Below are 17,506 nucleotides of genomic sequence, written 5' to 3' on the forward strand. Positions count from 1 at the left end.
TGTCTTGGGGTCTGATTTCTATCATTCAACATAAATTCATCCATATTCTTGCAAGTAGTTGAAGACTGTCCAACTTGTTAGTGTAATATCGTTACACTGTTAATGTAACAGTGTTATATAGCGTGAACATATCAGAACTTACTTATCCTTTTTTTCTATTGATGAGTATTTGGATACTCTCCAGTTTGTAGCTAATACCAATAGTGCTGCCTTGAACATGCTAATAGTTATCTTTTGGTGAATATATGCATTTCTGGAAACAAATCTAGTAGGGGGATTACTAAAACATAGAGTATGCATATGTCCAGACTTAGTGAATAGTGCCAAACATTTATACTCTAACCAGCAATTACAACAGTCTGGTCACTCCACATCCATGCCAAGATCTAGCATTACATGTCTATTTCCTTTTAGCGGTAGCACTGAGGATATAATAGTATCTGTTTGTGGTTTTAATTTGAATCTCTCTGATGACTAATGAAGTCGAACAGCTTTTAATAGATCCATTGGTCATCTGACCATCTTTTGTGCAGTGTCTGTTCAAGTGTTTTGCCTTTCTTGGTTATCTGCCTCTCCCACTCACCTCTAGTTCTTCACATGTTCTGGACACACATCCTTATTACATGTACAAATTGTGAATATGTTTTACTACTTGGCAGATTATATTTTCATCGTCTTAATGTTGTCTTTTGATTAATAGAAGTTCTTAAATTTTACATTACTCTAATTTATCATTTTTTTTACTTTACGATTACTATTTTTTGTATATTTAAGAAATTCTTGCTTACTCCAAGCTCACAAAGATGTTCTTCTATATTTTTGTTGACCTGTAATATTTTTGCTGTAAGTAAAATCCTGTTAAGACAGTGTCCCACCCTCTCTCCTATGCACCTGGAGCATTAGATGCATCCTTTCCATGCACTTACCATAAAATTTTGATAATCTCATTTTTTTTGTTTGCCTTCCCAACTGGACAGTAGCTTTTCAAAGGTAGGGATTATGTTTCTTTACCACTATATCCTCAAAGCATGGGAAAATCCCTGACTTATAGTGTATATCTGTAGATATGTAGAAGTCTGGCTTTACTGCACTATTGAAATGTTTGAGGATACATTTTCTCAGGCCTAATATGTTGTGCCTATAGTAGCTAATGTTATTCAAATAAGACTTCATGCCACATTTCAAATCTTGTTCACCTTTATAATCTTAATTGAGAGGGTGTATTGAATGATTAAACTGTCATCAACTAATCCAAGTACAGAATTAAAACTACAAACAAGGTAAGAAATAAACGGCACTTGAACAGAGTGCAACTTCACTCGGAGGAAAATCAAGTCAACTGAAAGATATCAAAAAATACAGGCTATAAAACAATCATTCCATTTCATAAAATGAACCTAAACTTTACTTCTCTATTTCATACAGATAGGCTAACTTCAGACAGGATGTTTAAGACATATGAAAATTAAAAGCTTGTTCCAGAAGATAAATGAAATTGACATGCTCAGAAATGTACGAGATAAAAGGCTCGTAAGAGATTCCCTGATGAGGATTCCAAAAAAGGAAGTAAAATAAAAGGCTCATTTGGACCACAGAAGAAGCATCGAACTTGGGGACAGTCTACCAGAATTATACTCTACCTAGAATAATTAATGAGGAAAATAGCTTTCATTCAAATACATATAATGGGGGGAGGGGAGGCTGGGCAAAATTTACTCCTGAAACGATTACTACTGGCACTTTTTATATTCATAGTTGCACACTGTTAATTAACTTAGAATGTATAACAGCAGAAATAGATTAATCCCCCCAACCAAATCAACAACTGCCAGCATAAAATTTAGCATGAAATCTCATTAACGTCAGTATGTTACACAGCTCAGAGGTTAACTTACAAAGCGCTCATAGTATCTCTCAAATTCTACCACAGACACCATTACCGACCAGGTTCACGAGAACAAGAATAGTTCCACATCTCAAGTCTGGCTTACAGAGTCTTGCTGATCAAGGACTATAATGAATATCTATTTTGGAGTTGCTATCTCTGGTATCTGGTAACATAGGGTTAGTTTCTGAGAAATCTGTTTGCCTCCTATAACCTGAGTTGGTGGGACACATAAGATAGGTAAGGATTGCAAATAGCGCTCGAACTGAACTCATCCACCATCCCTTCCCTTCCAACAGATCTTTAGATGCTCCAAAGTTCTTCCCTGCACCCAACGCTTCTAGCAAATTTCACCCAGAACCTAAAATATTAAGAATATAGTCTTTATTATTACTGGTGATACTACTTTTAGAAGTGTCTGAGGAAAAAGAAAGAAAAGAAGGAAAGGAAGGAAAGAAAAGAAAGAAAAGAGAAGGAAAGAGAAGAAAGAAAAGAAAGGAAGGAAAGAAAAGAAAGAAAGAAAAGACAAAATAAAAAGAAAAGTAAAGAAAAGAAAAAAGAAAAGAAAAGGACAAGACAGAATGAATCTGTCAGAAGCAGCAATAGAAAAATACCCCATGGAGCAAATCGCTCCAAGGTCTGACTCTGCTTCAGTTCATCTGCTAAGTAACAGGTCAGGTTATATAATTCAGATGTTTTCACCTTTGCGAATCATGAACCCCTACACAATTCCGATCAAAGCTGGAAGTCATTCCTCCAGAAAACAGAATGCACATGCTGTGCACACACAGGAACACACAAAGTCACATACACACCCCCCCACACACACACACAACACACAGACACACACACAACACACACACACACACACACACACACACACACATACAGCACACTACTTCAGGGGCTTTGGGAATCAAACCCTTCTTGAATCTGCTGGCATTCCTGGACCAAGATTAAGAGACCTGTAGTTAGGAAAAATACAGGTATGTGAAGTATATTTTTATTTTCTTTCACCATGCCAAATTTTTAAATCTCTTTTGATTAAATAATTTGGGGTTCTAAATCCATCCGCAAAATAAATTTACTGAACATATACCTCTGGCATGCTTACTACGTTTAAGACCCAGTGCTAGGCAACAGGGTTACCACAATGATTAAGACATTGTCCCTGCTCTCAAGGAACTCATAGTACATTAGGAAAGACAGGCAAACAGGAAATTTGCCTTATTTCACCAATGAACTGAGAACTTATCAAATTGGATTCCACTGGAATATTCCTCCCCTTATAATAAAAGAATTTATCCACACCCATCATATCCACATCTTAACCTTCCTCATTTATTTTCTTCACATATTCAACAAATATTTGGACATCAAATACAACAAGGACACCTGTAGTAGATACTGAAAACAGAGCAGTGAACAAAACATGACTCCTGCCACCCAGAGCTCCTCTTGTATTCCAAGAGGAGATAAGCCAAAGATAAATATAAAGCGTGTCAGAGAGGTGTATCAGATAAATGATAGGAAAAGAGCTAGGAAGAAAAATAAAGCGGTATATTGGGAGTAGGGGGAACACTGTAATTGTGTATGCAGGGACCGGGGAAGCTCTCACTGAGCAGACATTTGAGCAGAGACCTGGAAGGAGCGAAGATAAGTCACTGAATATGTGAGAGAAAAACACAGCAAGGATAAGGACCAGAGGGAACGTTTAGAGAATGGAAAGAAGGGCAGTATGCCTGGAGTACAGTGGGCAAAGTCCGTGGGGGGTTAAGGAGAGAAGAGATCAAGTCACACAGGTAGTAGGGAAGATAGATCACGGGTGTCCTCATAGGAGATCATAAAAGCTTAGCTTGTACTCCACGGAATGTGGCGTGATCTAACCCATTTTTAAAGAATCACTCTGGCTGCCTTGTTGAGCACCAACTAGAGCAAGGAAAAGGGCCGAAAGAGGCAGACAAACAGAACACCACCGTAAAACTCTAGGTGAGACACGGCAATAACTTAACCAGGGTGCTGGCGGTGGTGACGGTAAAATATGGCCTAATTCCAAGTCCACTGGGAAAGTGGAGCCGCCAGGCTTTCTTGACAGACTGCTTGCGTTACACAGGACAAAGAGAACCGAGGACGATGACAAGGTTTATGACCTAAACAACTAGAAAGACGGAGCTGCCATTTTTTGACATAGGAAAGAGCACAGAAGGAACACCGCCGGTAGCTGGGGTGAAGGGTGCGATGCTAAGATCAGTGGCTCACTTTTAACACGCTGAGATGCGATGCCTGTAAGAAAGGGAAGTACAGATGCCAGACTGGCAGTCGCGCACACAAGCCTGGAACGCAGAAGATCAGGGCTCAAGCTACACGTAGAGAATCATCCGCACAAAGTTGCACGATCACAGGTGCAATCATCTAGGGAATCGGCAGAGACAGAGAAGAGATTAAAGACTGAGACCTGAGGTATCTAACATTTAGCTAGAGAAATGAGGAAGGACCAACAAACACGGTGAGAGTAAGTGGCCAACGAGGTATAAAGAAAACGAATAGACTGTCCCTGAAACAAGTACGTATCCGATGTTACTGATATGTCACATAACATAAAGACAGACTTGACACGTGAATTTACCAATAGGAGGTCACTGGTGACCCAAACACAAGCTGTTCTGAGGAAACAGTGAGGAGAAAAAGACGCATGGAGAGCACGCAAAAGACAACAGGAGAAAAAGATGTGGCCACTACTGTGTATAAAACCAAAGCGTGTACACAAAGCCCCTCAGCATGGTACAGAGGAGCCGTGTGATCAGATCACAAGGCCTCCTTAAAAGGAAAGGAAACTGTCAAATCCCCCAGATTTCACTGAAACTGAGACATGTTATTTGAAAAGTATCCTTTGCAAGTGAATTTAAATCCAAGTCTAGATGAAAAAGTAAAAAAAAAAAAAAAAAAAAAAAAAAAGTATTCTTTGTTACTGAAAGAGTCAAAGAAACTTAAAGAAACGAAACAAATGTATTAGAAATGCGTGTACTCTGCGAAGAAAGGGCAGGATGGAACAAAGAAGAGAACCTGGAATATGAGTGGCAGAGCCCAGTGAGGAGGCAGCTAATCTAAGCCTCTCTGAGGAATGGAAATCCGTGGCCCCAATTCTCCGAGCCAATCAAAGTGACAGGATTCACAGTCCTGACCATCAAGCCGTGGACCGATCGATCACAGTCTCCTACAAGCATGCCAATGGGCAGAGCATGCCCTCTTTCGGTCAGACCTCAGTGAGAAAGGAAACACCACATGGTGAATGAAATGCAGGAGTCTTGTGAATCGTGCTGGCTCTGCGTTATCATCCAGTTCGCGATGTCACAGATCACCATGAACTCAGTCTCACGTAAACACTCATCAGGCAATGTTATCCAAAAAAAAAAAAAAAAAGTGAATAAGGACCTACTCTGTTCCCAGTGATGTGCTGGTGTCACAACAGTAAAGAAAGCAATCAGCACTTAACAAAGTTATGGAGAATACATTATAAGAAGATAGGAAATTCTCTATCTCAGGAGCTCATTCCCACCACTTTATCCCAGAGCAATGCAGGACTACACAAAATGTGCACGTAAAATGTTCACTGTGGCTCAGTCTAAAAGAGAGGAAAATCAAACATAATCTAAATGTTCAAAAACAAAGCAAAAGATAAATTTTTGTACATACATCAAATGACCGCTAACCTGCCATTATATAAATGGTCTGTATATAAGGAGAAGGGCAGCTATCTGTGACAAATAACATTACGTGGAAAAAAACAAGCTTTAAATTAATATGCAGGGGCACCTGGGTGGCTAATCAGTTAAGTGTCCAACTTCAGCTCAGGTCATGATCTCACAGTTTGTGAGTTCAAGTCCAGCCTCGGGCTCTGTGCTGACAGCTCAGAGCCTGGAGCCTGCTTCAAATTCTGTGTCTCCCTCTCTCTCTGCCCCACCCCTACTTACACTCTGTCTCTCTCTGTCTCCCCAAAATGGGTAAACATTAAAAAAAAATTTTTTTAATGTGGAATTAATATATGCAGTACGAATCCATTTTAAGTTTAAAAAATAATAATTCTCCAGGAGATAGACAATAGCTATCCAGAAAATCTGTTCATACTCAGAAAAATTCTGGAAGATATATATAAACTTAAAAATGTTTACCTCTAAGCAGTGGGCTTCATGGTATGGGTAGAAAGAACTAAGAGAAGAAAGAGAACTTATATACTAATGTACTGCTGATTAAATTACTTCATAATTTATTATTTTTTTAATGTTTATTTATTTTTGATAGAGCCTGAGCAGGAGAGGGGCAGAGAGAGAGGGAGATACAGAATCCAAAGCAGGCTCCAGGCTCCCAGCTGTCGGCACAGAGCCCGATGTGGGGCTTGAACCCACAAACTGTGAGATCATGACCTGAGCTGAAGTTGGACACTTAACCAACTGAGTCACCCAGGCACCTCTATTTCATATTTTTAAAAGTAGAAAGGCCAAAGCTACCATAAATTTCCATGTACTTCTTATCAAAAGTTAACAAATATTATTAATATTTTATCATAGATGTTTTACATTTCTTTTTTTTTAACTTTCAGGAATAAAATATGCTAAATAGTGTCAGTTATCTGAACCCATGCCTCCTCTTAAATGGATTGCTAAAATAAAAGATTGTGTTATTTTTGTAATTAAGATGGAGCAGTGAACTCCTGTTGCAATGTGCTCATGGTACTCCAGAATACTAAGGGTAATTAAAAACAAAAGTAGAAAGGCACTGACGTTCAATAGAATTCAACATTTGGGGGCTCGGAACTGAGATGCTGACAGTGGCTGTGAAACGCTCCTCTCGAGGGAACTGTGAATCAAAAGGATCCCCTGTAAGAGGATCAGACCCACTGCCTGAGATTATGTATTTATATAAAATTGCAGGAATAAAGAGGCAGAGAACTAACAGGGCCCAAGTCCCTCGTTGGCTCCATGCCTGGATTCCTCAGATCCTCAACATTACAAGAGGTTGGGCGTCCCACGTCAAAAGGTATTAATAGGACATGTCATGTTCTGGACTGAAGCACTAAGGGTACAGACTGAGGAAAACCACACAACTATAGAATCCTTAGAGAAGGTCTAGGGAGATAAAAAGTAAACAGAATGGAATGACCCCCCCCAATGAGCTTGGAAACCAAAATTCTATACAACACATCGGGGGCGGGGGGGGGGGGTGGATAGTAAAGTGATAATTTTAACAAAAATCCATTCCAGATGAAACTCTTTCTTTTCAAACTTCAAAATATTAATGTCTTTGTGCATACCAAATATGAAATTTAAAATCCTTGGCATGCCTGCATGGCTCCGTTAAGCATCCGACTTGGCTCAGGTCATGATCTCACACTTTGTGAGTTCGAGCCCCACGTGGGGCTCTGTGCTGACAGCTCAGAGCCTGGAGCCTGCTTTGGATTCGGTGTCTCCCTCTTTCTCTCTCTCTCTGCCCCTGCACTGCTCACACTCTGTCTCTCTCTCTCTCAAAAATAAATAAACATTTAAAAAAATTTTTAATTCTTTTTTTTTTTTTAATTTTTTTCAACGTTTATTTTTATTTTTGGGACAGAGAGAGACAGAGCATGAACGGGGGAGGGGCAGAGAGAGAGGGAGGCACAGAATCGGAAAGAGGCTCCAGGATCTGAGCCATCAGCCCAGAGCCTGACGCGGGGCTCGAACTCACGGACCGCGAGATCGTGACCTGAGCTGAAGTCGGACGCTTAACCGACTGCGCCACCCAGGCACCCCATAAAATTTTTAATTCTTTATGAAGGAATAAGCTATCATAAAACATAAAAGAAAACAAAACAAATACCATCTCAATGAACTAATTTTTGTGTATGTTAAGAAGCTCTAATTCACCTTTTCGTATATGAATATTCCTCAAGCCTGCAGTTATTTCACACAAAAAGTGGATTACTACTTCCTTATCAATAAACACAGGAGCCAAAACTATTAAAAAAAAAAAAAAAAAAAAAGCATAGGGATAAATGCCCACACTCTTGAGTTATGCGTCCATTTCTTAGATCCAATACCACAGCACAAGCGATACAAGATACTGGTAGGCTGGACTTCAGCCACATTAGAAACGTTTGCACTTTATGAAAATGAAGAAGTCAAGTCACACACGGAGAGAAAAACATTTTCAAATCACCTACTCAAGAAAGGATTTGTAGCCAGAATTTAAAAAAACAAAACAAAACAACAAAACTCTTACACCTCAATAAGCAGCAGCACAAAAACAGATGTTCACGATCATTAGTTCTTTGGAAAGAGCATACCAAAAGGATAATGAGAGACCACACACAGCCCCCCGAAGGATGGCTTTCGTCAAATCCAGGGAGGAACAAGCGTTATGAGAATGTGGAGACGCTGGGATCCGAACACTTCCTGGTGGGAACGGAAAACGGTGCGGCCACTTTGGGAAGCAATCTGCCATTTCTTCAAAAGCTGAACGCGTATATGCGTGCAATGTGGCAGTTCCACTCCCATACACCTACGTGAGAAATCGAAACCTATTTCTCTATTTCCATATTTTCCAGCAAATAAGTAGAAATAACCCACATGTGTATCACCTGGTGAATGAAAAAAGAAATGGTTTCCTATGATACTGAAGGCCAACTGTCCTTTTGCTCACTTTTAGAGATTTCTAAACAGTCCTTTTATAAATTTGAAATCGCTCTATGCTTAGCCCATGCCACAGTTATAAACATTAATTAGTCTAGTTGTATAAATCTATGGCCACTTAAAACGCTCATAACAAGTTTTCCCACAGTGAAAATGATTTTTTAATGGGAATCTTATATATAATCCATTTCCAAATCTAATTGGATTTATCTGGGGGGAAAACACCATTGGCTAAGTGATACAACTAATACTAGCTAAAAACAAACGTTAATATACTCTAAATGGCGAAATACTGCTACATCTAAAAAGCATAATAACCAACATTAATAAGAAACTGGAAAACTGTAATTTTGGTAGTTATTCACAAAATATGCATTCTGGTCTATTTATACACTAATATCTTGTTCATGGGGACAACAGCCAATATCTTCAAACCTGTAGGCTCTACTTGGACTAATGCAAATGCTACCGCATAGCAATTACATCTCTACTTTGCTTGGATATATAAATAAAAATTATTATTTTCACAACTGAGTAATGAAAGTCTTGAGCATTAAGCAGATTACATATATAGTCAGCTCTCATTTATGAGTTAGAATTTAGTGTGGTTATTATATCTACTGTTAATGTGTAACGCACAGCAACCTACAGCTGAGCACTGTATTTTAATCTAATAATAGTAGCTATAATATTCTGAAATGTGCTTCATGAATCAAAGCCATAATGTGTTCATTGAGGGTTTAGATTTGCACTTCATGAGATCTAGATTTTCTGCAACTTGCTGAGAAAGGACACACGAAGACAAGAAAGCTTTTTAAGGAGCTACAAAAAAAAAAAAGAGAGAAAGATTTAAAAAAATAAATAAATAAAATAATCATTTTGGAAGAATCCCTTTTCCTTGCTAAGTAGAATGTGTAAAAGACTGCCGTGTAAAGGTGGTCTCCTTCATTCACTAAAGAGACTAATGGAGCAGGATGTGCCCACTTGTGGAGACACGGCATGTCCTTCTCCAAAGAAGCCACTAAAGGGCCAGGTTGACACTTTGTAATTCATTGAAGAAGGAGAAAATAGGAAACCCAAAGTCACAAAGGCTTTTCATGGATTTTATGAAGGATAGGGATTCAGAATAAGCTTAGAGAGCTGAACTCAGCAGAAACACTTTGCAATTCTATACTGAACAGAGAAATCACACACCCCGTACGCTGGCCAAAACATAACAGATCTCAACAGCCACCACAGCACATATATATGAGTTAAATGGGAAATTCCTTTTATTTTAAGCTAAAATCTACTTTATAATTAGTTTTTACCACAGAATAACCCGTATGCAGACGGAGTTTCCAAGCGGGCTTTGTCGAACATTTCCTACGCATCCGCCATGTGACAACCCCGTTATGGACGGTGCAAAGATAAATGACCTACTTCCAGTTACCACGTAATACCAAAGCATACCACGTACATGCTGACACGATGATGTGAGAATGTGTGGGGGATACAGAAGCAACAGTAATTAGAGAACTCGTGGAAAACCTGACGAAGAAAATGATACTTCAGATGGGCTCAAAGCGTGAAAGAGATGACCAGAGCACAAGGCAAGAGGGGCAGCAGAGGCAGCCAGGAAAGTAACACCAAAGGGCTGACAGAGGCAACTCCGGAGAACGGTGGCAAGGTCAGTAGGACTGCAGCCCAGCGCATGTTTGGGAGGCGTGAAAAGAGACAAGGCGAGAGAGACAGACGGGAAGGTGGGAGATGTGGCTGAACCGCTGGAGAAGCACCAGAGGCTCAAAAGATACAAAACTTGGGATGAAGAAGATCTCACTGAAAGCAGGTCTTCACCTGGACCCTGAAAGATGGCACAATTGGCCAACTTCCTCCTGATACACAGGACATTCGGTGACTGCTGGCCACAAGTGTTCTGAGTCCCACGGAGAAAACACCACAGAATTTAATGTGCTCTCACATCCAGTGAAAACAAACGGTAATCAGTACGACTACAAGTCAAAGCATGCCAAAGAAGAAACGTATCCACCACACTCCACGCCCCTAGAAAACACTTCGGCTTCCACCCAGAGGAAGGAATCCAACGACAAAAAAGTCCACTGTCTGCAGTGTTGACGGTGGCACACAATCCTCCACCCGGTGTCTAATCTTCTCCAACTGCGATACCTAAGCCGGTAGCCAGAAGCCTCATGTGGCTATTTAAATTGAACTAAAATGGGGGCGCCTGGGTGGCGCAGTCGGTTAAGCGTCCAACTTCAGCCAGGTCACGATCTCGCGGTCCGTGAGTTCGAGCCCCGCGTTGGGCTCTGGGCTGATGGCTCAGAGCCTGGAGCCTGTTTCTGATTCTGTGTCTCCCTCTCTCTCTGCCCCTCCCCCGTTCATGCTCTGTCTCTCTCTGTCCCAAAAAAATAAACGTTAAAAAAAAAATTAAATTGAACTAAAATGAAATTAAATTTAAAATTTGATTCCTTCGGTGTGCTAGCCACATTTCGAGTACCCACGGCATATGTGGCTGGCGGCCACAGTGGGATACAGGACGTCTTCCTCACTGTGGAAAAATCTATTGGTGGATGCTGTCCTGAAGTCACCATCACAAGAAGAATAGGGGAAAACTCCCGAAACACAAAAGGTTCTCCCATTCTGAGATCCTCAGATCACTCGGCACTGAACTAGGGTTACACCGGTATATTCAATAGGTTTGTCAAATTGAATTTTAATAGAAAAGAACGAACTGCGGAAATGGCGTAGTCATACATAACCCACGAGGAATAATATCTCTGCAGAAACTCCATGAATAGATTCTGCAACTGAAACTTTGTATCAGATGTTTAAAAGTAACTATATAGTACACAACTGCAAAGGAGTTTGGCAAAATGGATACAGCCAATTAAAAAAAAAAAAAAAAAGAGATTAGGTGCAGCTAACGTTCCACAATAGATGGCTTCCAAAATAGGTATCAGAAAAATGAATGACGTTTCACATTTGTAAGTGAAGCTTAGGCGCACCCGGGTGGCTCAGTTGGTTAAGCGTCCAACTTCAGCTCAAGTCATGATCGCGCTGTTCCAGAGTTCAAGCCCTGTGTCGGGCTCTGGGCTGACAGCTGGGAGCCTGGAGCCTGCTTGGGATTCTGTGTCTCCCTCTCTCTCTGCCCGTCCCACTCCCGCTCTGTCTCTGTCTCTCTCTCTCTCTCTCTCTCTCAAGAATAAACATTAAAAAAAAAAAAAGTGAAGCTTACCATTTAAAGGAATCCTGTGGAAAACCAATCTATAAAGAGAATTACTATCTCTTAATTGACCCAATTAGAATGTCAAAAACTGGACTACTTTCTTCAACCTAAAAAAAATGACAATTTTATGTTTTTAGAAGCAGGTCTGGAGAGTGAATGGCCATGGAGCCAGCACTGACCAAAAGAAAAACGGTGTCAGGGCACAAGTATTCTTCCTTTCTCTCCCAGGATGAACTATCCCAAGGCACGTACACACTTAGGTGGCTCAGACATATTTTATTCACAAGAATCTCAGTGAGCCAAGGGAAAAGGAGAAAAATTCTATAGAAAATGGGCAAGAGAACTGAACAGACACCTCACAAAAGAAGAGGTCTCCAGAGCTAATTCCATCTCATTAGTCATGAGAAAAATGCAAACCAAGATCCCAAACAGATACCGCTAAATACTTAAGAGAAGAGTTAAGATTTTTAAAAAGCTAACAAGGCCAAATTGCTAGATTGGAATAAATGGCAAACCCAAACACTGCTCCTGAAAGTGCAGTCGGGGGCGTCTGGGTGGCTCCGTCGTTGAGCATCAGACTCCTGATTTTGGCTCCGGTCATGATCTCACATCGTGAGTTCGAGCCCCATACCAGGCTCCACGCTGACAGTGAGGAGCCAGCTTGAGATTCTCTCTCTCCCTCTCTCTGCCCCTCCCGTGCGCGTGTGCACGCTCTCTCTCTCTCTCTCTCTCACAAAATAATTAAGATAAAATAAACTTAAAAAAAAAAATTTAAAAAAAAAAGAGCAAATGGTAAAAAACCTTTGGAAAATCATTTGGGATTCCTGACGGAGGCTAAACGTACAGACACCCGCTAACATACGCTTCCAGGCCGAGGTAAACAGATGCCGGACAGAATGGTATGCACATGTGCACCAGCAACATGTACAAAATGCTGATGCAGCCTCATCTCTAGTAGCCAAAAGTAAAAAGACACCAACGCCAGTCAACGTCGCAATGGATGAACTGTAAAATACGCACACCGCAACTAATTTCTCCACAGCAGAACAGTGAATAAACTATACACGTGTAAGAACATGAAGGAATCTCGCAAAAATTATGGAGCACAGCCATTTCCATTAAGTACAAAAATAGGTCAAATCATATTGGGAGGGGTGTGATGGGTATTAAAATTCCTTAAAATAAGAACAAAAGCCACAAAGATCTGGTGTCACAACCCTGGTGATTTCCGGAAGGAAAAAGAAGAGCTAGAAACTAAGCTGGGACAGGGTGCAGGGGGACTTGTGGAAGGCTGGTCATACTAATTTCTCTATCTGGTGGCTTCATGGCTACTTTCTCTGTGATAATTTATGGAGCTGGACACTTTTCTGTACTTTTTCTTTTTTAATATGAATGTTGTATTTCACACACACACACACACACACAAAAAAAACGTTTAAAAGAAAAAGTTTTCCCACACACACACGGCCAGGCGACTCCCATTTCACTCCACTCATGGTCACCTTTCAAACTCCTCCCTCGCAGACTAACTCACCTCGTGGAGCGCTTTACTAATTAACGGTGAAACACTGATACTCTCTCCTCCTTCTGGATGGATCTGGACATTCACTTTTTGATAAAGAATCTGAAAAGAGAACATGACATACTGTAAAGGAACTGTTGGGTTTTTTTTTTTTTTTTAACGTTTATTTATTTTGGAGAAACAGACAGAGCCTGAGCAGGGGAAGGGCAGAGAGAGAGAGGGAGACACAGAATCTGAAGCAGGCTCCAGGCTCCGAGCTGTCAGCACAGAGCACAAAGTGGGGCTCGAAGTCACGGACTGCAAGATCGTGACCTGAGCTGAAGTCAGACATTTAACCGACTGAGCCACCCAGGTGCCCCTAAAGGAACTGTGCTTTAAATTTGCCTCACTTTACAACATAGACTGGTAATTTTAAAAGCACTCTTTTGAGGAAAAAACTGCTATTTCATAATGAACACTTTTTGGTAACAGGCTTACTTCAGGACTTCCTGAATGGCTTCCCAATTTGAGAAGTGGGCACCAATGGTGAAAAACCTGGTGTATAATGTACTGAATGACAAGGATATGAAAAGGAGAATTCCAGAATCTCCTCCTATATTCTTATACCCTCTATTTATTTCTTCTATATTTTTTGCAACAAAAGTATTATCCACTCTTAGGCAGGTCCCGTGAATTTTGGGAAACTGAGCATCTCCCCAACCAAAACTCCGTCCTCTGCCATTTCCAAAGGACTTCCAAGTTCCCTGGTGGTCTAGTGGTTAGGATCCGGCACTCTCCAAACGACTTCCGAGGGATGGTATCACCACTGGTTTTTAACATATTTTCCATGACCATTTCTTATGTTTAATTCTTGGCAACACTCATTTCTTCCATTATATCCAATAATTTACCTCTTAATATTACCTCCTACCTTTCTCCCTTACTATAGTAAGCCAACAACACTACCTTCTATCCAATATCTTCAAATCCCTTTTCACATAAGCGGCAAGCTATTTTTCTTCCGTATTATTGAAAAAAAAACAATCACAAGATCTCAGACCCACACACCCAACAAATCAGATTTCATACAGTTTGGGAGTGACTTTACTGGAACACTTACTTCTGTCTGCAGACTGCTGCTCGCTGCCAGGAGAAGTTCGATGCTGCCAGGAGGGCAATGTGTCAAAGCAAAAGCCATGAGCTCCTGGCGCGTGGCCAAGTCCTGGTAGTTTTCTGACTGTCCTAACTGGCTACAAACATCCCAACTCTTAGAATAACCTATAAAATGAGCAAGAAAAAACAAACGGATTTTCACCAGAAGAAAAATCTCCAGCCTAACATGAGAAACTCAGTGGATTTCTGCTCAGGTCTTGTGTCACCAAAGCACAGTCTTGGTCATGAGAGACGCGTAACTTTTTTATAAGCAGTAAGAAACAACATAAGGATCTAAAGTAAAGTAGAGAAGAAATACTGGGCTGGCTTATTATCCAGAAAGGTTAGCAATATCCCACCTGTTTTTCTGATAAACTCTGTTTCCTTTTAGAATACCTGACGAGGACTACCCGTCACCTACTTAGCTTTGACGTGAGTAAAAAGCTAAGTCAGAGATCTGAATTAGGAAGACCTGAGGATACAGCCCAACACTGCTATTTAGCACTTGTGTGTGCCTGAGGGAGTCCCCGATGTCACAGCTCCTTTACTACCACAAAGGGACAGTAATAATGCCTTCCTCCTTGAGTTGTTGAAGGATTAAATCACGTTTATATTTAAAAGCCACTTTGTAAACTTGCCAAGTGTGAGAAAAGAAAAACCATTACAGGCAGCTACACAGACACATTCACTTTATAGAAGACAGAGATCCAAGGACAGTGCAAGGCACGCTCTCCGTCGTGGCACTAAGCAGAGATGTTTGCTGCACAACGTTATACTCCAGTAAAATATAGTTTTATTTGTCACTGAGGGAGTTCTAGTTTGAAAGGGTTTGTTTGTTTTTTCTAAGTTCCATTTGGAAAGGCTTTGCTTTTTCTAAGTACAAAGGCCTGGGTCCAGAACAATTTCTCTAAACATACGAAGTAAAAATCCAGGTACTACGCCTTACGGGAATAAAATTCTTTAACAAAGCTCTCTAAATAATTTTAGAATAATACACGTTTTTTTCAGACAACCATAATTATTCTGAACTTAATGTTACAAAGTCAATATTGGTTAATATCAATAGTGGCTTAATAACTGGTTAATGTTAATATTGGTTGGTATTCTGAATGTAGGTAGCTTTTATGAAACGGATTTTCTAATGCTGATATTACAAACCACAGTGCTTTCCCCTAGACTCTTAAACATTTTCATAGATGTTACTGAAAATGATTTTTTTCTTTGACCAAATATCAGGCTCTGTTGAAGCTTCTTCCCAACGAGGCCTACACCTTGGCCTGGCTGAGCCTGCATACTCCAGTTTCAGCAATAATCCTACAAAAAAGTCAGTTTAGAGAGAATCTCCCACCCTTGACAACTGATCATTGCTGATATGTGAGCAAATTCCCCATCCCTCATCCCTGATATCTAATCACCCTGGCCTGCCTTCAGCAAGAATCCTGTTAAGGCAGGTCAGAAAGAATGCCACGAACCTTGATGTCTCGTGCTAATTTTCCACCCACTGACCCCCTACCATGCTCCTTGGCTTTAAGTCGCCAGCTGTCTTTCTCGTATTTGGCATTGAGTCTCTTCTCTCTCCCTTAATGCAATAGTTTTAACATCTATTGCAAAAGTCCTGAATAATGTCTTCCTTACAATTTTTAAGAAATGACAGAATATTTTTCTTTAACGGTATACACGAAGTGCAAAACTCTTAAGTGCACGCTCCATGAGTTATTACGAGGTGAAGCACTACATTTTTAACCACTCGCTATGAAAGCAAAGACACTAGGTAAAAAGATACGCTTGATTTTTTTTGTTTGTTTTTTAAATATGAAATTTATTGTCAAATTGGTTTCCATACAACACCCAGTGCTCATCCCAACAGGTGCCCTCCTCAATGCCCATCACCCACTGTCCCCTCCCTCCCACCCCCCATCAACCCTCAGTTTATTCTCAGTCTTTAAGAGTCTCTTATGGTTTGGCTCCCTCCCTCTCTGTAACTTTCTTCCCCCTTCCCCTCCCCCATGGTCTTCTGTTAAGTTTCTCAGGATCCACATAAGAGTGAAAACGTATGGTATCTGTCTTTCTCTGTAGGACTTATTTCACTTAGCATAACACTCTCCAGTTCCATCCGTGTTGCTACAAAAGGTCAGATTTCATTCTTTCTCATTGCCAAGTAGTATTCCATTGTATATATAAACCACAACTTCTTTATCCATTCATCAGGTGATGGACATTTAGGCTCTTTCCATAATTTGGCTATTGTTGAGAGTGCTGCTATAAACATTGGGGTACAAGAGCCCCTGTTCATCAGCACTCCTGCATCCCTTGGGTAAATTCCTAGCAGTGCTATTGCTGGGTCCTAGGGTAGATCTATTTTGAATTTTTTGAGGAACCTCCACACTGTTTTCCAGAGCAGCTGCACCAGTTTGCATTCCCACCAACAGTGCAAGATGGCTCCCGTTTCTCCCCATCCTCTCCAGCATCTATAGTCTCCTGATTTGTTCATTTTAGCCACTCTGACTGGCTTGAGGTGGTATCTCAGTGTGGTTTTGATTTGTATTTCCCTGATGAGGAGTGACGTTGAGCAACTTTTCATGTGCCTGTTGGCCATCTGGATGTCTTCTTTAGAGAAGTGTCTATTCATGTTTTCTGCCCATTTCTTCACTGGATTATTTGTTTCTCGGGTGCAGAGTTTGGTGAGCTCTTTATAGATTTCGGATACTAGCCCTTTGTCCGATGTCATTTGCAAATATCTTCTCCCATTCTGTCAGCTGCCTTTTAGTTTTGCTGGTTCCTTTGCAGTGCAGAAGCTTTTTATCTTCATGAGGTCCCAATAGTTCATTTTTGCTTTTAATTCCCTTGCCTTTGGAGAAGTGTCAAGTAAGAAATTGCTAGGGCTGAGGTCAGAGAGGTTTTTTCCTGCTTTCTCTTCCAGGGTTTTGATGGTTTCCTGTCTCATATTCAGGTCCTTCATCCATTTTGAGTTTCTCTTTATGATTGGTGTAAGAAAGTGGTCCAGTTTCATTCTTCTGCATGTTGCTGTCCAGTTCTCCCAGCACCATTTGTTAAAGAGACTTTTTTCCATTGGATGTTCT

At 40.6% G+C, this 17,506-nt stretch overlaps 1 protein-coding gene across 4 annotated transcripts in view; it reads right to left on the reverse strand.

The window, feature by feature from the left end:
- Positions 1-17,506, reverse strand: part of NBAS (NBAS subunit of NRZ tethering complex) — a 366,039-nt gene that overhangs the window by 143,491 nt on the left and 205,042 nt on the right. For all 4 annotated transcript variants that reach the window (XM_040496113.1, XM_040496112.1, XM_040496111.1 and 1 more), the window contains 2 exons: positions 14,395-14,552; positions 13,308-13,397 (listed from right to left, as the gene is read on the reverse strand). In XM_040496113.1, the coding sequence (XP_040352047.1) occupies positions 13,308-13,397; positions 14,395-14,552 (248 nt within the window). The remainder of the gene's footprint in view (positions 1-13,307; positions 13,398-14,394; positions 14,553-17,506) is intronic.

Source organism: Herpailurus yagouaroundi, unplaced genomic scaffold (genome assembly GCF_014898765.1).
Source record: "Herpailurus yagouaroundi ecotype Mexico unplaced genomic scaffold, PumYag 188, whole genome shotgun sequence".
Classification (NCBI taxonomy): domain Eukaryota; kingdom Metazoa; phylum Chordata; class Mammalia; order Carnivora; family Felidae; genus Herpailurus; species Herpailurus yagouaroundi.